The 25,164-nt window shown below is 45.8% G+C and overlaps 1 protein-coding gene across 3 annotated transcripts in view; it reads right to left on the bottom strand.

The window, feature by feature from the left end:
• Positions 1 to 25,164, bottom strand: part of NF2 (NF2, moesin-ezrin-radixin like (MERLIN) tumor suppressor) — a 105,883-nt gene that overhangs the window by 67,805 nt on the left and 12,914 nt on the right. For all 3 annotated transcript variants that reach the window (XM_006147903.3, XM_006147902.3, XM_006147901.3), the window contains exon 2: positions 47 to 172. In XM_006147903.3, coding sequence (XP_006147965.1) covers positions 47 to 172 — 126 coding nt within the window. The remainder of the gene's footprint in view (positions 1 to 46; positions 173 to 25,164) is intronic.

Genomic DNA, 25,164 nt, shown 5'->3' with positions numbered 1-25,164 from the left:
GAGAAGCACGCCCCGTCCCACTGGTTTCATCGAATTCCAGCCAGACCTTCTTGTCCATTTTGAGCCAGGCCACGGTGTCTTTGATTGTGTACTGGAGTCCAAAGAACCAGGTTTCCCGAAGCCCCAGCGTCCGGCACACCAGATCAAACAGGTCCTTCCCTTTCCACTTCATCTGCAAAATAAGCCAACAGGAAGGACAACTGTGAGCCACAGTCCTGAGCCGCTCTGCCTCCTGATCTTTTCTCTGCGTGCTCCATTCTCAGCTCCCAGAACAAGGGGATGACACTGGGATGGCTGAGGAGCTCTGAATTCCTAAATAATTTTAAAGCTTCCTACACAAAACCATGAGTGGGAAAATACCAATTAGAGCTTAATGGCTTAATCACTGCAAAGCATACACAATACCTCCCTTGGCCAGTTCCTTACAGATCTTAATATCCCCAAAGCTGCTAATTTAGGAAACCTGGTAAATAAGCACGCTCATTTAGGAGAGGTAACCCAGTGAGATGGCTAGCTTCTAGGGACATTGGTTTCCTTGAGATTCTGTTGTTGATTTTGTTTTGTTTTGTTTTTAAATCATAACTCTGTCGTTTGATAAAAGGCTTGTGTTTTGCTTTTGTTTTTGCTTAAAAACTAGTTTTACTAAAAGTTTTTTAAACACTGGGGAGGAAGTTGCAACCAAAGTCATAAATCTTGGAGAAAAAGAATCATGAGAAAACAATCCGATCCCAGGTTTCCTATCAAGGCTACCTGCCTGAGACCAAGGGGGGAAGCGACTTGCCCAGAGTCACACAGAGCAATTTCTAACTCTGGGTTCCAAACCCAGGTGATGAATAGACACGGATATACCATAGTCTGTTCCCCCATAGCCTCACTTTCAGAGGGACCTGAGGCAATGGCTGCTAAAGCCTTTCCTCAGCTATTCAATCTTGTCTCTGGAGAAAGCAAGTTCAACGGCTAAAAAGGGGAAGGCAGGGCCAGCAGCTTAGGAAATGCTGCCACCCAGAGGCTTTCCGGTTAAATCACCCCAGATGTCCTCACACTACCCCTTAGCTGCCGCTGCCCCCTCCCCACCCCAGCCACCCCCATGTATCAGGCGGGTGTTCAAATGCACACTCAGGCGTGAGACACATCACAGAAATGGTGGTCATGGGAAGAGTAATAATCTTGGGGTTCAAACACAAGTTTGGCAGATATGGAAGAAAGAGACCGCTCTGTAGAGGCCTCCCTCTGTCCTCCTGCCCTCATTAGAGATCTCCACCCAAAGTCCTGGTACACTCAAGATGCATAATGAAAAGCAATGGGAAAACATTAGGAGTTAGACACTTGGTATAAAGGCAAGAAGCACAAAATATTATTTGACTGGCTTTTGCAAAAACCCAGTTCTACAGGAGAGTTTTCCAGGAGGCCTTCTGTTTTTGATATATGTGAATGGACACCGCGTTCCCTGCGACGTACTCAACAGGAAAGCCCATCCCTTCTGTGCATTTGCGGTCAACGCCAAGCGAAGCAGCAACCTCCCTGGAAGGACACCAGGACCATGGCAGACAAGTGGCTGAGGCACGCAGCAGCATCTGTCCTTCAACCTCTGTTCCTGTCCCCTCTGACTATAGTGAGGACCCAGGAACTACAATAATTAGGTCTTCTGAGAGTATATGAATAGAATAAAAGTGAATTTTTATTTATTTACTTTTTTAAGAGAGATTTTTGCTATCGGGCGCATGTTCTTTCCAGAGAGACAGAGAGATAGAAAGTGAGAAATCACCCCCTCAGGGGGGATGGCCATGCTGCAATCCTTTCTCCTCCATTCTCCTCTCAGGATTTCACACACACACACACACACACACACACACACACATACCTGGCATGAGTTTTAAGCTGCCGGGTCCAGGACTCAAACCGCAGTGAGCTACACGGGAGTCCAGCAACATAACCATTATGCTATCTGCTGGTCCAATGAATTTTTATTTTTAAAATATGATCCTCAGGCCAGCTGGTGACTGGTGGTTGAGGCGGCTTGATCCCACGTTGCTGAATGTGTGGTTTTAGTCCCTGATCTGGTGCCTTGTAAAAACACACCAGGCGCAGGACCAGTGGATGATATAATGGTTATGTTGCTGAACTCCCACATGACCGACTATAGTTCGAGTTCCAGACCTGATGGCCTGAAACTCATGCTTAGCATAGGTGCATTTGTGCCCAAAATTCTGAGAGAAGAATGGAGAAGAAGGGTAATTTCTCATTTTCTATCTCTCTATCTCTCTCTGTCTCTCCAGCAAGCACATGTGTCTTACAGCAAAAAATCTCTCTAAAAAGAAAACAAAAAGACAAACAAACAAAAACACCAGGCACACGTGCATATGTATACAAAATCCCAAGAGGAGAATGGAGGAGAAGGGGCCGCAGTGTGGCCATCCCCCTTGAAGGGTGATTTCTCACTTTCTCTCTTTCTCTCCCCCTGTCTCTCTCTCTCTCTTTCTGGAAAGCACACATTCCCTATAGCAAAACTAAACTAAACTAAATTAAAATAAAAGATGATTCTCCTTTTTGTAAGGCTGAATAAAGGGCACACCCATTTCCCAGTCTGACAATAGGACAAAGGTTATATTTATTTATTTATTTTTAAATGCATGGCAGATTTTAATTCCTACAGGCAGACTTCACTGAAGAAATGTTATTTTGGAAAGCGAGAAGCTTTGGGATGCAATGATCCTCTTGTCTCTGTCTTGAGCCAGCTCATAGTACATAAATTATAAATGACTACCTCGCTACAAGATAATGTAACGGTAAAGAACAGGCATTAACTTGGAGACATTAAACACCCGAGGCTGAGATCAAGGTAACGATTCCTAGTCTGCCATAACTCACGGCTGCGGCCAGGCCAAGCCTGGGCCCACGGGGGCAGGGTGCAGGCGGGGTGCACTGTGCATGGAAACGAAAGCTACCAATGGAATGGTAGGTGAATTTCCCGAATTGGGATTTTAAATCCTCCGTCGTAATAGTGTATTAATACAGTTTTCCTGTATTCCCTTCTCCTTCTTTGTTTTTTAAAATGCAAAACTATCTTTGTTGAATGCAAGAAGACAATGTCTTTGTCCCTGTGGAGCCTGCAATAAAGTGAGGAGAGGGGGAAAAAAATCCTCATACCAATTGTGAATGCCCTACTTAGATTTGTAGCTTTGATATGAAGAATCGTAGACTCTCAGGGCTGGAAATGAGCCTGAGTAATTACTAGTATAGACTCAACCTCTTTTTGTACAGATAAAAACACTGAGCCACAGATTCCTTGGCAGCCCGCCAAGGCAGACCCTGACCCCTTCTACAGAGATCTCGGTGGGCAGGCGCCCAGGGCTGCTTTTCAGTGCCTCTCTTCCTGTTCTGTGGGATTCCTTTCTTCTCCACCTCCACCAGCACTACTCAGCCACGTTTTCCAGTAAGTAACCAGTGTGGGAAGCTAAAGCATCCTCAGAACAAAGATCGTTCCTTTACAGCTCACTGTGAATTAAAGCTGTGTGACCTGTGCTCTTCAATTTGTCAGAATTAAAGTGCACCCACCAGGGACCAGCAAGTGATGTGGTAGTTAAAGTGCTGGACTTCCACATGGCCAACCATGGTTCAAGTCCCGGACCTGGTGTCTTGCTTTCTTTCTCTATGGTGAGCACATGTGCCCTATATGAAATTAATGATAATAATAAATTAAATAAATAATTCTTGAGGTAGGGGCGGAAAGCACATCCCCTACGTGCCAGCCAACGTTAGAAATGGAGGCTACAGGTGATTGAGGGAACTACGTCCCACACCCCATTGCCGTCTGGCTACAGGTGATTGAGGGAACTACGTCCCATACCCCATTGCTGTCTCTCTGTCTCCATCTCTGCCTCTCTCTGATAAATGTACATGCTCTCTGATCAGAAAAAAATAAAATAAGGAGCTAGCAGGTGGTGTGGTGGTTGAGAAGCTGGACTCCCACATGGCCAACAGTGGTTCGAATCCTGAACCTGGCAGCTTTATTATTTTTTTTTAAAGTTGTTTTATTTAACTTTATTTATTTATATATTTTAATTTGACCAGAGAGGGACAGAGTGGGGGAGGAAGGGGGAAGTGAGAAAGCAAGCCACCAGGTCTGGGACTTGAACCACGATCAGCCATATGGGACTCCAGAGCCCTTAACCACCACCACCCTGGCAGCTTTCTTTTCCACTTTCCCTTTTCCTCTCTCTCTGTGTCTCTCTGATCAAATTTAAAAACAACAATAACAAATTAAATTAAATAAACAAATGATTCTTTTTTTAAAAAAAAAAGAAAGAAAAAGAAAAGGAAAAATAAAATAGAGGCTACAAAATGGTAGAACCAGTCCAGGAGCCAGGTCAGAGAAGGCTTTTTTTTTTTTTCGTTTTTAGAATTATTTTATTTAGCTTTATTTATTTATTTTTAATTTCACCAGAGGGGAACAGAGAGAGAGAGAGAAAGTGAGAAACCAAGCCACCAAGTCCAGGACTTGAACCATGGTTGGCCACATGGGAGTCCAGCACCCTTAACCACCATGCCACCTGCCAGCTCCCAGAGAAGGCTTTAAGGAGCAGAAGAACAAATTAAAAAAAAAAAAAAATGAGGAGTCAGCTGGTGGCATGTGGCAGCATGTTGGTTAGGGCACTGAACTCTCACATGGCTGACCATGGTTCAAGTTCTGGACCTGATGACTTGCTTTCTCACTTTCTCTCCCTCTCTCTCTTCCTCTGCTTCTATCTCTCTCTTTCTCTGTCCCTATCTCTCTCTGGTGAGTGCATGTGCTCTATAGTAAAATTTTAAAATTATTTTTTTAAAAGAATTATTTAATGTATTATTATTCTTCAGTTTGACCAGAGAAAGACAGAGAGAGAGGGAGAGTGAGAAAGCAAGCCACCAGGCCTGGGGCTTGAACCATGGTCGGCCATATGGTAGTCCAGCACCTTCTGGTCCTCAATAAATAATTCTTTGGAAAAAAAAAAGAACAAATGAGAGCAAGTTAGATGAAGGAAGGAAGGAAATACATCTTTAAAAAGAATCATGATCTCTGGGGGCCAGCTGATGGCGTATTGGTTATGTCGCTAGACTCCCACATGGCCAACTGTGGTTGGAGTCCCCAATCCAGTGGCTTGAAAATCATGCCAGGCACGTGTGCGTGAGTGCCCAAGATCCCAGGAGAAGAGGAGAAGGGATTAGAGCATGACTATCCCCCCTGGGGGGTGATTTCTCACTTTCCCCCTCACTGTGTCTGTCTGTCCGTCTGCCTCTCTCTCTTGCTCTCTCTCTCTCTCTGGCAAACGCACACACCCTAAGGCAAAAAACTCTAAGAAAAGAAAAGAAATCATGATCTCTACGGGGAACTGGCAAGTCACCTGATAAAATGGGAACAGACAGGCTGGAGGGGGCGTGGTGGAAATGGGGCTTGATGTGAGAAGGTGGCTCCACTTCAGCAGAAACAAGTCTTCCAACACTTGGGCAGAGGAGTGCTAGGCTTAGATCTGCAGTCTGGAGTTGGCTTTAACAACAGGGTGGAGTGGAGAGCAAGTTGGAGGAATGGAGCCTGGATCAAGAAGGGCAGAAAGGAGGCCAACTCCTGCCACAAGGAAGGCGTGGGAGGAGGCGCAGACAGCCTGGGAGATGGAAAGGAGGCAGTCGCAGAGCCGAGGAGCTCAAAGAATCAAGGAGGGAGGGACTGGTCGGTGGCGCAGCGGTCAGATGCAATGTTCAGCAAGGCTGTGACCCACACAGGAAGGTTCCAGCTGTGCATCTAGAGACCTCCCTGAGTGTGCTGGACATGTGCATGCCCATGATCCTGGATGGGCTGAGATCAGGGATGGTTCACAGCACCAAGACCCTATTGGAGGTGCTGTCTCTGTCTCTGTCTCTCTCAAACTAAATAAATATACTTACAAAAACAAAACAGACTCAAGAGGAACACCTGCGTTTTTGGCTTGAGCAGCACACAGGCCAACTAAGGAGAAGTGGTACAGGAGAAGCAGCGAATCTGGGGGAAGGGGTGAACAATGAGGTCGTAGACGAGCTAAGGTGCCTGAGGAGATGAACCAGGTAGAAACATCCTAAATACTGGGACCCTGGAAAAGCAGAAAAGTCATGACGTATTTTTATATCCATACCACAACCCATCCCAGTCTCAGCCCGCCCAGATCACCGGCATGCACGCGTGCCCAGGGATGTCCTGGACTGCAAACCCAGGACCTTCCCCATGCGTGTCTGATTGTGTTATCGCTGTGCCACCACCTGGCCCCTGAGTTACTTCTCTTTCTTTTTCTTTTTTTGTAAGTTTTCCTATAGGACATGTGTGCATGCTTGAGAGAGATAGAGTGAGGGAGAGAAAAAGTGAGAACTCACCCCTCAGGGGGATGGCCATGATGCAACCTTCTCCTCCACTCTCCTCTTGGGATTTTGGGCACATATGCACACGTGCCCAGTGTGAGTTTCAAGTCACCAGGTCTGGGACTTGAACCACATAGCCAGCCATGTGGGATCCAGCAGCCTTAACAATCATACCACTGGCTGGCCCCAGTTGTGCTTTTCTATACACCCTTCCCCAAATTTATGAGCTTGCTCAGGCCTCCTGATCTGAGTTTCTACTTCTTTACAAACAAGAGCCACTGGTCACAATTGCTCCAGGTGGTCCTCAGGACACCTGGTGACAGGGAGGTCTGAGTGTGCTCATAGGCTTCCTTGGTCGGTGCCAGGCTGTGACCACTCTCGGCTTCAGTTTCATCACTAGGCCACTGCACTGCGCTGATGCTGCGAAGTGACTCACTGTCATCTGATCATCTCCCCAGGTTGTAGGCACCTCAGAACAAGAGCGATGTTAGTCATCTATTTCCCACCGTGTCCAGGTCAGTGTGCACCACAAGACCCTGTGAATGATGGCTGCCCAATGGAAATGACTTGACAACATCAAAGGCCTCAGATGCAAGGACTTCAAGCAAAATTAAGCCCCATTCATCCACTCCTTCCACAAATATTTAGTGAACATCCAAGGGGTAGGGGATAAATGAAGAATGAAAGAGACAAGTCTCCACTCACAAAGGTCTAGTAAAGGACCCTTCAAAAAGGTACATAAAATGGAATTAAAGTATGAGTTTATTTTGGTATGAAAATCATTGAAATCCATGCATATTTTTCTCACGGTGCACATTTTTTTCTTTTTTTTTGGAAAACATATACATGAAATTGCCAGAGAGAGAGAGAGAGAGAGAGAAGAAAAGTGAGAAAGCATTCTCCAGGGCAGATGGCCACACTGCAATCCCTTCTCCTCCATTCTCGTCTGATTTTGGGCACGCAGGTACATGCACCTGGTGTGTTTTCCAACCCAGCAGGCCCAGGACTCGAAACTCATAGTTAGCCATGTGGGATCCAGCCACCTTAACCTTCACACCACTGGCTGACCCTCATGGTATATGTTTTCCATAAACATTTTGAATACCCCTTGTACATGAACCAGCGGGAGCAATTACGTCCCTGATGCCGTTCATAAATCAACTCCAGGTGTGGTTCTCAGCATTGCAACCCTTTCAAGTGTCACAATGGGGACATCTAGGGTCTGTAGAAACCCCCTAGAAAAGAAAACCCTGTCTTAGAGTAACAGGAAACTGTCATCTACACTGATTCATGGGGATCAACAGGTGACATGGTGGTTAAAGTGCTGGACTCCCACATGGCTGATTGCAGTTCAAGTCCTAGACCTGGTGGCTTGCTTTCTCACTTTCTCTCTCTCTCTTGTGAACACACATGCCCTATAGCAAATTAAAGATGATGATAATAACAATAATAATAGGATCCAGCAGGTGGTGTGGTAGTTAAGGCACTGGACTCCCACATGGCTGATTGCAGTTCAAGTCCTAGACCTGGTGGCTTGCTTTCTCACTTTCTCTCTTAGTCTCTCTCACATTCTGTCCCTCTCTGGTCAAATTAAAATAAATAATTTAAGTAAAGCTCAACAAAATAATTCTTTTAAAAATGATGAGCGACATAGCTTACGCTAACTGCTGGTCCCCCAATAAGTAATTCTTTTTAAAAAAAAGATTCATTTAAAAAATTTAAAACCAGGGACCAGCAGTTAGCATAATGGCCATGTCGATGGACTCCCATGTAGTCGACCGCGGTTCGAGTCCCGGACCCGGTGGCTTAAACTCACGCCGGGCGCGTGAGCGTGCGTGCCCAAGATCCTGAGAGGTTACGCTAACTGCTGGTCCCCCAATAAGTAATTCTTTTTAAAAAAAAGATTCATTTAAAAAATTTAAAACCAGGGACCAGCAGTTAGCATAATGGCCATGTCGATGGACTCCCATGTAGTCGACCGCGGTTCGAGTCCCGGACCCGGTGGCTTAAACTCACGCCGGGCGCGTGAGCGTGCGTGCCCAAGATCCTGAGAGGAGAATGGAGGAGAAGGGATTGCGGTGTGGCCATCCCCCCCGGGGGGTGATTTCCTGCTTTCTATCTCTCTGTCTCTCTCTGTCTTTCTGGCGAGCACACACGCCCTATAGCAAAAAAAAAAAAAAGTCTCCAAAAAAAAATTTAAACCAACGCGTGGTGAAAGAGGAACCAAGTGAGGACTGACTGGGCTTGGAGATGGAGGGGCGCTTAGGGCAAGTGTTTTAGGCAGAGGGACTAGCGTATGCAAAGGTCTAGAGGCAAAAAAGCAAACATGCCGAGTTTATATGATCCTTATAAGAAGTCAAAGTATGGGGACCAGCAGATGGTGTAATGGCTATGTCGCTGGGCTCCCATGTAGTTGACCAGGGTTCGAGTCCCAGACCCGTTGGCTTGAACTCACACCAGGCACATGTGCATGCATGCTCAGGATCCCAAGAGGAGAATGGAGGAGAAAGGACTGCAGCATGGCCATCCCCTTGGGGGTTGATTTCTCGCTTTCTGTCTCTATCTTTCTGGTGAACGCACACGTCCTATAGTAAAAATCTCTAAAAAAAAATTCAATTAAATAAGAAAAGAAAAAAAAGAGGAAGTCAAAGTACATAGCACAGTTCAGTTAGACTAGAGAATGGGGACTGGAGAGACCACTGCGTTTTTAAACAGATTCTTTGTCAGCTAATGCCACTAGAAGTTATCCTGTGGCGACTGTCTTTACCTCTCTGAGGGTGTCACATAACTAGTACCACTCTAAATACGCCTGAGAGAAGTTACATCAGTCCATATGGATGCATGAGTGCCTCAGGACATTAGGGCTTAATTCTCCCCAGGACTAGTCTGAAAGGCAAAGGTAAGTAATGGTTACCTACCATCCCTAGGAATCTGTCACTATGTGACCTTGGGCAAGTTATTGAATTTCCTTGTGCTTTGTAATGGGGATAATAAACAGAACCTGTCTTAGCAGATTGATCTAAGGATTAAGTGCATTAATACATTTTAAAAAGCCTAAGACAGTGTTCAGCCCATAGTAAATAAATACTCAATAAGGGTAGTTAATGTTAATTCGAACTCCGCCTCCTCTACGTAGATTCTCAAGTGGCACTGCTGAAAGCCTCCCAGGCCTGCCTCACGCTGCGGATGATGGATGGCGGATCAGAAAGGGCGCCATCAATTCTCATCGAGCTAACCGTACGATCCCTCATTTGACAAACGTTCATTGAGCACCCACTACGTCCTAGTCATTGAGCTTGGTCCAGATGAAAGATGAATTCAGGACAAGACGCCGTCCCTGTGCATGTCTGGCAGGGGAGACAGGTGAATGGATAACAGAACACAGCCTGCTGAGTGCTAAGAGGACAGGGTTCTGTGGGAACACAGCTCGGACCTGGGGCTCTTCGGTGGAGGGGGTCATGGCACAGGCTTTCCAGCCGTCTCAGCTGGGTCTTGAGCACCGGCCAGGTGGGAGTTGGGCCTGTGGAGAAGGGGCTGACGGGAGGGAGGTCACACTAGCCAGAGGGAACGGCATGCCTGCCTCTCGGGTGCAAGCTGTTGCACAGTGCAGGAATGTTCTTTGTACTTCGCTAGTGTCTGACTAACAGCATAATTACCCTAGCTGCAGTACTGAATGTTCGAGGCGGGACTGAATATGCAGCTTCTGCCCGATGCCTGTGACAGTTCTGACTCTCCACAACTGACTAGGAGTCAGGTCGCTCGGTCACTGGTTCAGAGTGGCGATGTGTCCTGCCACAATACCTGTGGGGCTCTAGAAAACAAGGACCGAGACGGCCAGGGGCACAGTAACACCAAGCTGCAATGCTAGAGCCATAGACGAAGGTTCCAGGTTGTTGTTCCAAGGTTCCCTGTACACACCACGCCTGTACACATGCCTGTGACCCGGGCTGGCTGAGGCTAGGAGTAGATCGTGGTGCAAATGGGCCAACAGGTGGCATGGTATTAAAAGCGCTGGATCCCACATGGCGGATTGCATGGTTCAAGTTCGGACCCAGGCAGCTTGAAAATCATGCCAGGCACATGTGCGTGTGTGCATGCCCAACACCCCAAGATAAGAATAGAGAACAGACTGTGGTGTAGTCATCACCCCAGGGTGATTTCTCACTCTCTCTCTCTTTCTCTGTCTCTCTCTGAAAAGCGCACACGCCCTATAGCAAAAACCTTAAAAAAGAAAGTATCACCCAATTGGGAGTGCCCCATCCTCTTGAAAAAATAAAGGAAAAAAAACTTTAATAAAAAGAAGGACCAGTGGGATGAGCTTCATGTTTATTTTCTTGTTCAAATATTTTCTTTCCTGACACCTGCTGGCACATAAGCCTTTCGGCCCTGCACACACCACTTACGTGCCTTTTGTTAGGGTTTATCATTTTCCCTGAACAGGTTGCCAACAAAACAGAACAGCTCCTGGTTCTGATGAAAAATGTTCATCTAGACCCAGCTCTTTCCACCTGGCCAGTGTTTTAACTGAGGCCAGGTGGAGGTTCCTGCCTTGGCTCAGCCTGGCGAAGGAGAGGGAGACCCACAGACAGATGCTCACTACGCAAACAGAAAGAGAGGTGGAGGGAGTGAGGAAGAAGGTTTGCAGGAAGAAGAGAGGCAGAAAGGAGCAGGAATCTGGACTCCACCTCGTGGAAGCTCCCCCTCCGCAGGCCTCATCCTCAAGGTGACCTTCAAGCGCAGGGGCTAATGGGAAAGTCTGCAAGGATGACGCTTCTTGCCTTTGTGGCTGGGCTCTCCCACGACTTTCACGGGCTCCGGTGCTATTTCATAGAAATATACTCATGCTTGTGTCAAAGATAGATGCGTATGAACTTTATAAACAGGACTAAGTGCTGTCAGCTTGTTATTTTTTGTAGGGGCTGAATTTATGAGCTTTACCCAGAGTGAAGTGCTTGTAATTTATCAACCTAGAATGTTTTAAGTAAATAGCACTAAGCACTTACCCTCCGCAGCAGGGACAGAGCTAGAATGCAGCACTTTTTTTGATATAGGAAGCAACTGGCACCAATAACCTGCGGGGCTCATTGGGGTCTATTAAGCGGGGAAGCTTTAGAAATAACACCTGCTGACAGCCATCTGATACTGGCTTAGACTCGCTTAGACACGACCCTGAGACTGCCGTTTGTTTTCTGCCTGGCACCTTCGCAGTTGCCTTTCCCTCATCGCTGTTTTTGGGCCATGCAGCCATCCTCAATGGAATCCCTTGAACTTGCTGGTACTACAGGGCAGGGTGAGTAGGAAGCCAGCGACAGGACAGAGGGCCACAGCCATCAAAGGGCACTTTCCTCAAGAAAGAGGGCCAATTTGGCTGCTGTATGTGAAATGCCTAAGAATTTAAACTCAGCGGAGAAGCTTAGGCTTTTCAGAGAAGGCTCAAGTCTGGAAAAAGCTAAGAGAAGGTCAGCTGGTGGCGTGGTAATTGAGGTGGCTGGATCCCACATGGCTGACTGGGCAGTCTGAATCCTGCTCCCAGTGACTTGAACAACAGTCCAGGAGTGTGTGTGTGTGTGTGTGTGTGTGTGTACCCCAAATCCTGAGAGGACCATGGAGAAGGGATTGTGGCATGGCCATCCCCCCTGGAGGGTGACTTCTCACTTTCTCCATCTCTCCCTGGCTAATATACATGCCCTAGAGCAAATTTAAAAAATAGAAAAACTAGGGACCAGTAGTTGGCGTAATGCTATGTCGCTGGACTCCCATGTAGCCAACAGCAGTTCGAGTCCAAGACCCGGTAGCTTAAACTCACGCCGGGCACGTGTGCGTGCATGCCCAAGATCCCGAGAGGAGAATGGAGGAGAAGGGATTGTGGTGTGATCATCCGCCCTGGGGAGTGAGTTCTCGCTTTCTGTCTCTCTGTCTCTGTCTTTCTGGCGAGCGCACGCGCACTATAGTAAAACCTCTCAAAAAAAAAAAAATAGAAAAGCTAAGAGAGAAGAAATATTCTGTTTCCTAGAGGTCTGGGGGGGCTATGCTAGCAGCCACACGGGGATCTATCTGCCTGCCTGTCTACTGCACAGAAGACGAGGGAGGACTGCCGAACCCGTCGTTCTCTATCAGGGTTGCTTCTAATTAGCTCACAAGCTGCCCTGGCATTTGCCACTGAAATTGTGGAAAGGTTAGCTCCCTTACAGATAGAGTAACAGAAGGAGCTGCGCCTCCCCGGCGCAGGATAAGTGCCATGTGTTCCCCATCATTTCCGAAATGGAAAACCAAGGATGACTGTGGTTCCTCCTCTCATCCTTACCCCAGAGCCGACTTTCGCAATCACAGCTGGCCTGTGAGAACAGGTTTACAGGAAACCCGAGAACTTAAGATGCGAATGGTACCAGCTCTACACCAAAATACAACTTTCATTTGCCCATTTTAAAACTAATAGATGTTGGGCTGCCAGGAGGTGTGGTGGTTGAGGCGCTGGACTCTCACATCACTGACTGCAGTTCAAGTCCTGGACCTGGCGGCTCACTTTCTCACTTTGTCTCTCTCTGGTCAAATTAAAATAGTAAATAGGGACCAGCAGTTAGCATAACGGCTATGTCGCTGAACTCCCATGTAGTCAACCACAGCTTGAGTTCTGAACCTGGTGCCTTAAACTCATGCCAGGCACGTGCCCAAGATCCTGAGAGGAGAATGGAGAAGGGATTGTAGTGTGGCCATCCCCCCTATGGGGTGATTTCTTGCTTTTTGTCTCTCTGCCTCTCTCTATCTCTCTGGTGAGCACACGTGCCCTATAACAAAAACCTCTCAAAATAAATAAACAAATAAAACATACTTTTTAATTAAAAAAAAGAAACTAACAGATGCTAGGGCCAGCTAGTGGTGTTGTAGTTAAGGTGACTGGATCTGACATGATTACTGTGTGGTTCAAGTCCTGGACCCAGCAGCTTGAAAAACACTCCAGAAGTGAGTGCCCAAAATTCTGAGAGGAGAATGGAGGAGAAAGGAATCACCCCAGCAGGGTGATCTCTCCCCTCCCCCCTTTCAAGCACATGCATCCTGTAGCAATTTAAAGGAGAAAAAAGAAAAAAAGTAGATACTAAATACCTCGATTTATTAGGTCATTGGGAGAGTCATGATGTATTTTTTCTATGTTATTCCATGTAAAAAATGTGTCACGACTTTCCTGACGACCCAATACAAAATAAACGCAATGGAAAGAGTTATACAAACGATATTGCGGGGCGTGGTGGCGCCCGCCCTATGGCAAAAACGATATTGCTGAACAGCAAGTAAAAAGTAAATTCCAGGGCCCACTCTGGCATGGTGGTTAAGGCAACCAGATCCCACCAGTTGACTGCACAGCTGAGCACACGTGCACCCAAAATCTCAGCAGGACAGAGAAACAGGGAAGGGGCTGTGGCATGAATATGCCCCGCTGGGGAGGGCGTTTCCCCTCTTCCATCCTCCCTCTCTCTGGCAAGTGCACAAGCTCTCTAACAAAACAAAAACGTGAATTTCATTAGAATAGATTCTGATCAAAGAAGTTTTGGGTTTGTTTGTTTGTTTGTAGGTTTTTGCTGTAGGGCATGTGCACACTCACCACAGAGGGACAGTGAGAGGGAAAGTGAGAAATCGCCTCTGAGGGGGATGGCCAAGCCATGGTCCCTTCTCCTCTGTCCTCCTTCTGGGATTTTGGGCACACACGCACATATGCCTGGTGTTGATTTCCAAGCTTCCAGGTCCTGTTCTCAAACCGTAGTCGGCCATGTGGGAGTCTAGTGCCTTAACCACCACACCACCTACTGGCCCCAAAGATTTTCTTTTAAAGTGCAGTAATGTATAAATGAAAACTCCTGACTCAGGATGTTTTATCATCAATCCCCAAAAGCAGATTCTGTCTCATGAACTTAAACCACAAAACTGGGCCAGCTGCAGCGGCACGGCAGGAACTCAACGATCCAGGACAGGACCACAAAGGGTGGGTTCACATCTGGCCATCTCCCCATGGTGCTGGGTGGGTACAGCCAGCCTGTGATCCTGGCTGGCTGAGACTCGGTAGGATCTGATGTGGGGAACCTGTTTTTATAAGAGAAATTTTTGCTATAGGGCGTGTGTGCTTGCCAGAGAGACAGAGATAGAGAGATAGAAAGCAAAAAATCACACACACACACACACACACACACACACACACCTGCAAGGGATGGTCACGCCACAATCCTTTCTCCATTCTTCTCTTGGGATTTTGGGCACACGTGCACATGCGCCCAGCACGAGTCTTAAGCCTCTGGACCTGGGACTCGAACCACAGTCAACTATGTGGGAGTCCAAGGACATAGCCATTATATCAGATGATGGTCCCAAATAAACTTTCTTAAAAAGGGAAAAGTGCCTGGTGGTTAAGGGAGCCAGATCACACATGACTGACTGCATGGTTTAAAGCCTGCCCTGGTGTCGAAAAACACACTGGGCACGTGGATGTGTGTGCCCCAAATTCTGACAAGGTGAAGAAATGGAAGAGAAGGGATTGAGCACGACCACACCCCTCTGGAAGGTGCTTTCTCCCTCTCCCTCTCTCTCTCTCCCTCTCCCTGCCCCTCTGTCTCTCTCTGGCAAGCACACACACAGTATGGCAAAAAAAAAAAAAAAAAAAGGGGGGGGGGTGGCAGGTGAACACTATCCAAAACCATTTCACCTTTCTTTCCACATTTAAAGGATATCCCGCTCCTACTCAGCCTTTATTTCTTAATGTGAGAGGAAAAAAGAATCCTTCCAGTGGAAACAGGATCACAGCAAAAAGAAGAGATCTGTTTGTTCTACCAATTCTGAATCCTACAGCCCTCATCTAAGTCTGAGCAAGATCTCGCAAACCTGAAACTGCTTTGCAAAAGCAAAGACTGACTTCAGTCTCTCACGTGTCCGTGTCTCCCTAATCAACCACGGTAAGTAATTTTCCTCTCCCAGTCCTCCAATCATCCGTTATTATGCCAAATCTATTTAAATTATCGGCTTTAACACTCTCTACCAATCGCTTCCTCTCTCTTCAACCAATTATCCTGCCTTGTTACCATTCGGCCTGTGCCCAAGCCAGCAAACCTGCGGACTTCCGTCTACCCCCAACCAGACCTTCTCAAGGGCCACTCCTTTGTTCTCACTGCTGTCCCACCGCACAATACCAAGTAAGTGTCAGTACTTACTTTTATTTTAAGAGAGATTTTTGCTATAAAATGCTTTGCACTTGCCAGAGAGACAGAGAAAGACAGAAAGAGAAAGCAAGAAATCACCTCCCAGGGGGGATGGCCACACCACAATCCCTTCTCCTCCACTCCTCTCGGGATTTTGGGCACACATGCACACGTGCCCAAGCATGATTTTCAAGCCTCCAGGTCTGGGACTCAAACCGCAGTCAGCCATATCAGTATGTACTTTATAGCTTTATAGATAAGGGAAAATAAAGTGTCTGCTTTTCTGCCCCTCTCTCTCTCTCTCTCTCTCTCCCTCCCTCCCCCCTAGCTCTGCAGATCACAAAGTCACTGACAGCAAGGAAGGGTCACACACGTGCGCGCACAGTTTAAGTCTCCCAGAACCCAAGCAAGTGCTCAATAACCTTTGGACACTCAAGAGGTGCTGTGGCTGGTTGGCGGGTGACGTTGATGATAATGATGATGATAACTAGAAGAGGCTTCTGAGTAGAACAGTCTTCTAAGTAATGACTGCAATGAAGCAAAACTTTATGACACTCCTTATTAAGATTCTAATTGCATAATTAGGCCTTAAGGTATATATTTTTCCCCTTTGGTGACACGGACTGATTTCCTCTCTCTAAAAATACCTTGGCAAGGAAATCGAAATCTCAAAGAACCAAAGAAGAAAATTTTCCACAGAACAAAAGAGACTAGTAAGAAACAAATCATGGCACCTTGGGAAGCCATAAAACGGAGGTTTTAAACTCTGGTAAGTCTTTCAAAACAAAATGAATTATAGTTTATTTAAGGGAAAGTGAAGTCCTTATATGAGCAGCTTCTGGCATCTTCCCTGCTGGAGTGGAGAGCAGTTCTGAGGGCAACGGTGACTCAGAGGCAAGGCCTGTCTCCTAGACGCCCTCCCTCCACCACACACTCGCTGGAAGAGCTGGGTGAGCACCAGCACCTCAATTGAGCCTGTTCCTTCCTTCTTCTCCTCCCTCCTTCCTTTCTTTATCTTAGTTTATAGGCAGGGAAAAAGAAGGCGTCTGGCTTTCTGCAAGTTTCCTTCCTTCTTTCCTTTCCTATTAAAGTTTATTTTACTTCTTTTATGATAGCTAGAAAGATAGTGCGTGCACACATATGCAAGTGAGACAGACGCCCTCAGCTGGTCTTGTAAAATTGCAGCCCTCCAGCCAACCCCGGATCTCAGGCACATACGCTAAGCATGCTTCAGGTCAACTCTGGATGTGAACTTGCAGGCAGCCCCATGGCTTCCAGCACTGCAGGTTAGTACGGAACTGCCCATGCCTCCGAGGGTGGGCCAGTTTCATCTAAATCTCTCTCATGTCCCCTGCAATCCTGAGACTTTATAATGCTAGGAATAAAGAAGTGCCTCACAGTCTGCGGGCAGGTGACAAAGCAAACAGAAACAATACAGTCACAGTGCCACAGGGCCAGTCCTGTAGCAGAGGGGCTCAGCGCTATGTGGAGGCAGTTGGATCCCACAGGGTCACCTCAACTCGAATCCCAGTCCCAGTACTTGGAAAACACACCAGGCATGTGTGCATGAGTGCCCAAGCTCCTGATGGGATGGAGAAATGGAAGGAGGGGGGTGCTCTCTCTCTCTGTCTCTCTCTGGTGAGCACACATGACCTTTGGTAATTTGAAAAAAAAAAAAAAAAAACATAAAAACATGGTATTATATAAAAGCAATAAGGGGGACCAGCAGATGGCATAATGGCTACATCACTGGACTCCCATGCAGTCAACGGCAGTTCGAGTCCTGGACCCAGTGGCTTAAAATCATGCCAGGTGCATGTGCATGTGTGCCCAAGATCCCAAGAGGAAAATGGAGGAGAAGAGATTGTGGCATGGCCATCCCTCCTGGGGGCCAATTTCTCACTTTCTGTTTCTCTGTCTCTCTCGGTCTTTCTGGCGAGCACATGCACCCTATAGCAAAAACTTCTCCAAAAAAAAAAAAAATTAAAAAGGCAATAAGACCCCCGAAAAGCAAAGATAATCTCCATCTTTAGAATTCAATTCCCACCATGAGAGCAATCATAGCCCTGTCAAATAGCTACAAAACACCCAAACCTACTGTGTTGGGTAAGTCGCTTAACCTCTTTGGGTTTCAGCTTCCACATCACCAAGTGGTCTTTCAGGACTGAGACCACCTCTGAGTCTACGAAAGTCCTATGGTTTGATATAACCATGTAGTATTTTTTTTCAATACTAATGATAGAGAAGTAACAGAAAATTCTATTCTTTAATATCTCATTCTATATCTTGAAATCATTTTCAGGAGCCATTAGGGGCATGGTAGTTGGGGTACTAGACTCCCACATGGCCAAACATGGTACAAGTCCTGGCCTGACAGCTTGCTTTCTCACTTTCCCTCTTTCCTTCTCTCTCACTCTGTCCCTCTCTGGTCAAATTAAAATAAATAAATCGTTAAATTAAAAAAAAATTTAAAGTCATCTTTAAAAAGAACTCATGAAAATATATATTAAATGATGTAGAGGCAACTGAAGTGTAAAGTGAACGTGCCCGTAACTGGGGAACCAGGAAATATGGAATACCTGTCAGCAATATTTTGTGGTGCCATAAAAACAATGAATTTACATTTGACGAGGCTGTTTTGACTCTTTCTGTCTCTATGTCTCTCTCTGTCTGGCGAGCGCACACGCTCTATAGCGAAAAATCTCTCCAAAAAAAAAAAAAATGATGATGATGAATAAAATTATTCTTTTAAAAAAATTATTTCCAGGGATGTAAATGACAGTGTTTAATTATGTATAATTTCTCCATTCTCTTCCCTTACTTGTTCCTTACTCTTAATAATCATAAGTTGGCTGTAAAGAAAAAAAAAAAGTTGACTATAAACTAATGAACTCCTTAATATAATAAAAATAATAATTATGATGCCAGTGAAAAGCAGAAGTGTCAGCACCTACCATGCTGTTGATATTCAATACTTTTTTAAAGATTTATTTTATTTATTCATTCATTCTTTTTTTTTTTTTTTAACTTGACCAGACAGAGGTACAGAGAGAAAAAGAGGGAAAGTGAAAAAGCAAGCCATCAGGTCTGGGACTCAAACCATGGTCGGTCATGTGGTAATGTCCACTGCCTTAACAACCATGCCACCTGCTGGCCCCAGTATTCAGTCATTACAAATGTATGAAATACTGAGACTGGTATTTCTTTTTCTTTTTTTTTTTTGCCATGGAACACGTGAACTTGCAGAAAAGAAACAATGAGAGAAGGAAAGTGAGACATCATCATGGCTATGCCCAGTCCCTTCTCCTCCATTCTCCTCTCAAGATTTAGGGCATACACACATGTGCCCAGGATGTTTTCAGGCCACCGGGTCTAGGACTCAAACTGCTGAGTCAGCTGTGTGGGATCCAGAGCCTTAACCACCATGCTACCTGCTGGCCCTGAGACTATTAATTCCACAGGGAGCTCTGAATAGGAAACAATAGTAAATTCAGACACAAAGCTAAATTTTAAATGCCTAAACATCAGGTTGTCAGGGAGGTCTTGATATATTTTACTTTTTTTTTTTGGAAGAATTGTTTTATTTCACTTTATTTATTTATTTATTTATTTATTTATTTTAATTTGAGCAAAGAAGGACAGAGGAAGTAGGGGGGGAGTGAGCAAGTTGCCAGGTCTGGGACTCAAACCACGGTCAGCCATGTGGGAGTCCAGTGCCCTTAGTCACCATGCCACCTATCGGTCCCCATGACATATTTTTCTATGTAAAATGTGTCACGACTTTCCCGACAATCCAATAGTAGACTATGAAACAACTCATGACTACAACACAAGTCTTTACTCTCTCTGTCTGTCTCTCTCTGTCTCTCTCTCTGGTGAGCACACATGCCCTACAGCAAACTTAAAAAAAAAAATTCTACAGAGGGATGAGAACTACTGTGGGCTGACGACTTTTTTTTTTTTTTAACACATTTATGAGACTAAATATCAAAATCAATGAGTAGGAGACCGAGTAAATGCACTTTTGTGAATTTAAAGCACCTATCAGTCCAGGTGGCCGCAGCACTCACCCTAGAGGGGCTTCAGTTTTAAGTTTTATCTGAAAGTAAAACTATTGAAACTGCTGAAATTTGGGGACTCAAACTGGCCAGATGGATGGGAAAACCATAAGCCATATCACTCACTAACAGAAAGTTTTTGTGAATTTTCCAAAGCGAGGTTCAAATTTGGCAAAGACGCATAAAGAATAGCAGTGAAAATTGGAACAGGAAAAGAAGTCCGATGTCTTCAGAAATTATGTGCTCTGACGCCACCTACCGGTTACCAGAGTGATTGGGAAAAGTGCCTCAAGTCTCAACACCAGTGAATAAAGGTTTGATTAAAGATTTTTTCCCCTGAAATCAACACTAGTTTGGTAATAAATCGTTACGTGCTAAAAATGTCCTAAAACATGTGGATTTAGAATCTAAATTAGACAAGGCACAGACAGGAGAACTCATCATCCTGTAACGAACAAGAGAAGTCTTGTCACCAGCTGGCTAAAAAGATTAGCAGCTCTGAGAAAACTCAATTCTGGGTTTTTAAAACCTCGAATGCTTCCACTTCTGAAATTAAAAATAAACAAGCTCGAAAAAATGTTCTTGGATGGGAATGCAAAACTAGTATGAATAATTGAAGTTACCAAAAACAAAGAAAAAAGAAAAATGACACATGCGGGGCAGAAGAATGGAGAATAATGAACTACGACAGAACTCGGAAAAAGAATCCTGCTATCAGAACGAACATGGAGCTAAATACAGATCAAGTATACAGCGCATTACAAAAAGATCCTTCGACAGGAACGTGGCATCAGGGAAGTTCATTATATTTAGACAAATTACAGAGTTTAGAGGGTCTACAGTTGCAAAAACATAGATAACCTAAAGAAAATGCAAAGAAAATAGAGAATTAAAGGAGGAAATTCACATTGCCTCGACATGAGACCCTTCCTCTTTTTTTCCTTCATTTCCAACTCTCAACAACCTAACAAACTAGCATTTACCAAACGCTTACTATGGTTTCAACCCTGGACCAAGTGTCTGCAAATGTCCACCCCATTCATGTCTCAAAACAACCCTGTAAAATATTATTCTGGGGCCAGCAGGTGGCATAGTGGTTATGGTACCAGATTCCCACATGGCCCACTGTGGTTCAAGTCCCCAACCTGGAGGCTTTAAAACCATGCCAGGGGGACCAGCAGTTAGCATAATGGCTATGTCGCTGGACTCTCACGTAGTTGACCGCGGTTCGAGTCCCAGACCTGGTGGCTTAAACTCACGCCGGGCGCGTGTGCATGCATGCCCAAGATCCCGAGAGGAGAATGGAGGGGAAGGGATTGCGGCGTGACCATCCCCCCTGGGGGGTGATTTCCTGCTTTCTGTCTCTCTGTCTCTTTCTGTCTGTCTGGCGATCGCACGCACCCTAAAGCAAAATCCTCTCCAAAAAAAAAAAAAAAAGAAAACCATGCCAGGTGCATGTGTATGTGCCCAAAATCCCAGGAGGAGAATGAGGGAGAAGGGATGGCAACATGGCCATCCCTCCAGGGAGTAGTTTCTCAGTTTCCCTCTCACTTTCTCTGTTTCTCTCTGCGGAGCACAAAATCCTTTAAAAAAGAAAAAAAAAGAATACTAATAGTCTCCCCATTTTACAGATGGGACAACTGAGGGTTAAGAGAGTTAAGTACAAGCCTGCTTAGGAAGCAGGTGGCAGTGCCAGGGCTTTTCCCCCAGACGACTTTTCCCTTCCATCAGGACTCTAGTTCTATTCCCTACGTAATATTCTTCCTGTCCTCTGGCAGATCTGTCTCACACCTATGTGCTCAAATCCTGAAGTTACTTCCTGAATTGAAAAAAATTGTTTATTTTCTCTGCTCTCACAACACAAAATACTTTTTTGGGGGGAGGGAAATTTTTGCTATAGGGCGCATGCACCCGCCAGAGAGAGACAGAGAGACAGAAAGTGAGAAATCACCCCCCCAGGGGGGATGGCCACACTACAATCCCGTCTCCTCCAATTTCCTCTCAGGATCTTGGGCACGCACGCATTCAACTCAACCTGACACTAACTACCTCGAGGTGGTGTCAAGGTCTGCTGATTGAGAGCTCAATCCCCACAACCAGCCCTACTTCAGATGCCGGGTGAAAGTCCAGGCTTCTGGAATTTCTAACCAGCCAGCTATAAATCGGGGTTCTGACAGTCCTCTCCTCCAGCTCAATGATTTGCTAGAGCAGCTCACAGAACCAGGACATTCTTACTTCTGTTTACCAGTTTACTATAAAGCACACTTTAAAGAATACAAAAAAACAGCCAGATGGGCCAGCAGGTGGCGTGGTAGACTACTTCATGGCCGACCGTGGTTCAAGTACCAGACCTGGAGGCTTGCTTTCTCACTTTCCCCCTCTCTATCTGTCTCTGATCAAATTAAAAAGTAATAAAAATAAATAAAATTTAAAAAATAATGCTTTTAAAATAAATAAATAAATAGCCAGATGAAGAGATACTCGGGGTGAGGTCTGGATAGGATCTTCTGTCTCCATGGAGTTGGGCTGCCCACCCTCTCAGCTCCGGCTGTGTTCCCGTTCACCTTCCCGGAACCTTCCATGTGTTTGGCCACGTGTTCCACTCTGGGAGGCTCCCCAAGCCCATCTTTTGAAAACTTCGTTGTGTGATTAAATCAGTGCCATGGGTAATCAATTTAACCTTCAGTCTCTCTCCTCTTCCCTGATGTTAGGGATGGGGCTAAAAGTCCCAACCCTCTAATCCTGCCTAGGTCTTTCTCACTGACCAGCTTTTCTTAAACTACCTGGAGGTTTCCAACCACCTGGCAGCTCATTAGAATACAAAAAGACACTGAGTACTTTGAAGATTCCAAGAATTTTAGGAGTTATGTGCCAGGCAACTAGGAGGGAGACCAAATACATATTTTGAAGTCTCACACATCCTGTCTGAGAAGAAAATCTGAAAGAGGGAGGAGTGCAGTTGGCCTCTTCTGCCCAGATGGCCTAGAATAGGATGTTAACGCCAAGGGCCTTTCAAATCAAGTTCTCCTCATTCCCAAATGAAGAACTGAGGACTAGGGGTAAAGAGGTGACATGCCCAGGCCGGCAGGTATCATGGTTAAGGCAGCTGAATCCCACACGGCCTACTGTGGCGATCTGAGTTTCAAACCTGGCATCTTAAAAATCATGCTGGAGGGACCAGCAGTTGGTGTAATGGCTATGTTGCTGGACTCCTATGTAGTCAACCACAGTTCGAGTCCTGGACCCAATGGCTTAAACTCACACCAGGCACATGTGCATGCATACCCAAGATCCCAAGAGGAGGATGGAGAAGAAGGGATTGTGGCATGGCCATCCCCCCTGGGGGGTGATTTCTCGCTTTCTGTCTCTCTGTCTCTCTCTGTCTTTCTGGCGAGCACACATGCCCTATAGCAAAAACCTGTACTAAAAAAAAAAAAAAAAAAGTCATGCCAATGCATGTCGTTGCATGGCCAAAATCCCAAGAGAATGGAGAAGGGACTGCTGGGTGGCCATCCCCCCGGAGGGGTGATTTCTTACTTTCCGTCTCTCTCTCTTACTCTGGTGAACACATACTCCCTACATCAAAACAAAACAGCAACAAAAAAACATACAAGTGACACACCCAGGGTCATATATGCCCTCCTAAAAGCCTGTTGTTCAGGGCGCTCCGTTGAGGCTCTTGGTGGTTTTATACAAGTAACGCCCGGCCCAAGGATGGGCTCTGGATCTTGGTACTGCCCAAATCTTGGGTCAGAAAGAGACCCTGATCTTTAGATTCTCTGGACCCCTACCTCTGCCTACTTCTGTCCCAGCCCCCTAGGAAATCCCACTGCTGTTCGGGTTTCAGTTCCTGGTCCAAAGTGCTTGCCTTCTGATTGGGTTCCCTGTTTCCAACCTCTCCCCACTCGGACCCTAAACAGTCTAAACCATTCTGCATGCTCGACATTTTAATCACACTCTTAGCAACAACCTCAAAGCTCCCATTGCATCTGCTAAATACATGCTCCTTAACCTGGCCTTTACTGGCTGCCAATATCTAGGCTGAACCCTCACACGCATCGCCCACCCCCAAACCACAGGGCTCCCATTCGCTGTTTACCCTCTCAACAGGAGCACACCCTCACGTGAGATCTGGATGCTCTTTGCATTAACTTTCAATAAGTCCTGGCTCCCTAACTAGCCCATGAGCACCTTGGAAAGCTAGAGCCTTCTCTATTTTTCTACATGCTCTAATCCCTTAAATATGGGTTACTCCAACACTGAACTGGACATGAGTGGAGAGGGAGGCAGGCTTTTTAAAAGTTCAAGCAGGGCCGGTAGGTGGCACGGTGGTTAAGGCTCTGTATCCCACATGGCTGGCTTCAGGGTTGGAGTCTCAGAACCGGCAGGTTGAAAATCACTCTGGGCACGTGTGTGTGTGTGTGTGCCCAAAATCCCAAGAGGAGAGTGGAGAAGGGACTGTAGCATGGCCATCCCTCCAGGAAGTGATTTCTCACTTTATTTCTCTGTGTGTCTCTGTCTCTCTCTGGTGAGCACACAACACCCTATAAGAAAAACTAAAAAGAAAAAAAGTTAAAGTAAATGAAACAATGTAGTCTGAATAGACAACTAATTTTTCAAAATACATAAAGGGGTCTCAGGATAGAGATGTTAACCAATTGTTATTTATGTGAACACATCATACACCCACATATATACGTACATGCATATATGACAGCACATGTACACACACAAGATGGGGGAGCGGTATGAGAGATAAAAGCACCCCAACAGAGCTTCATCACATTGCAATCCCTCTTCCATAGCTCTCTGGCTCCTTGGAATTCCAAGGCACCTGAGCTTGGTGTGATTTTAGGCCAAGCCAGGGATTCAGACCCATGGTTGGGCGTATGGCTCCTGGCTTTGCAGGGCACTTGTATTACCACTGCACCAACCAGAGGCTGCAGCCACCAAATATTTTGAGAAGACACCAGGGTGGAACACAAGGAAAGCCATCTGATTATGTGAAACATGCAACTAAAAAATACTGAACAACATAAACAAAATATGCTTCATTTTAGGCCAAAGGCAAGGAGTCCCAAGTAGACTATGTGCAAGTAAAAAGGATTCACTTATGGAAACTGTGCATCTGATTCCAAACAACAAACTAGATGAGAAAGTAATAGAACAGGGGCTATTTGTCACGTCATTCAGCCGGTAAGTTCACAAAACAGTTTTCAGATGGTATCTTATGCCAAACACAACAAATAAAATAATACCATAGGGAACTCTGTGTTGAGTTAGAAGCTCCTTTAAAAGAATTATTATTTCCACTTTCTTTTTTCTCCAGTTTATCTTAAGTTCTATCCAGGTTTCTAACCTTTGCTCTCCCGTTTCTACCTTGACCTTCCTATTTGGGTTGCATAGCAGAAAGGAATGAGGGCTGGCTTGGGAGACAGATGGCCTAGGTTCAGATCTCAGACCCATCACTTGGCAGCTCTATCCTGAGACCCCTTTATGTACTTTGAAAAATTTGGAACCAGCAGTTAGCGTAATGGCTGTGTCGCTGGACTTCCACGTAGTCGACC

This window comes from Tupaia chinensis, unplaced genomic scaffold, assembly GCF_000334495.1.
Source record: "Tupaia chinensis unplaced genomic scaffold, TupChi_1.0 Scaffold000226_1, whole genome shotgun sequence".
NCBI lineage: Eukaryota > Metazoa > Chordata > Mammalia > Scandentia > Tupaiidae > Tupaia > Tupaia belangeri.
This window is presented reverse-complemented; position numbering and strand designations above follow the sequence as displayed.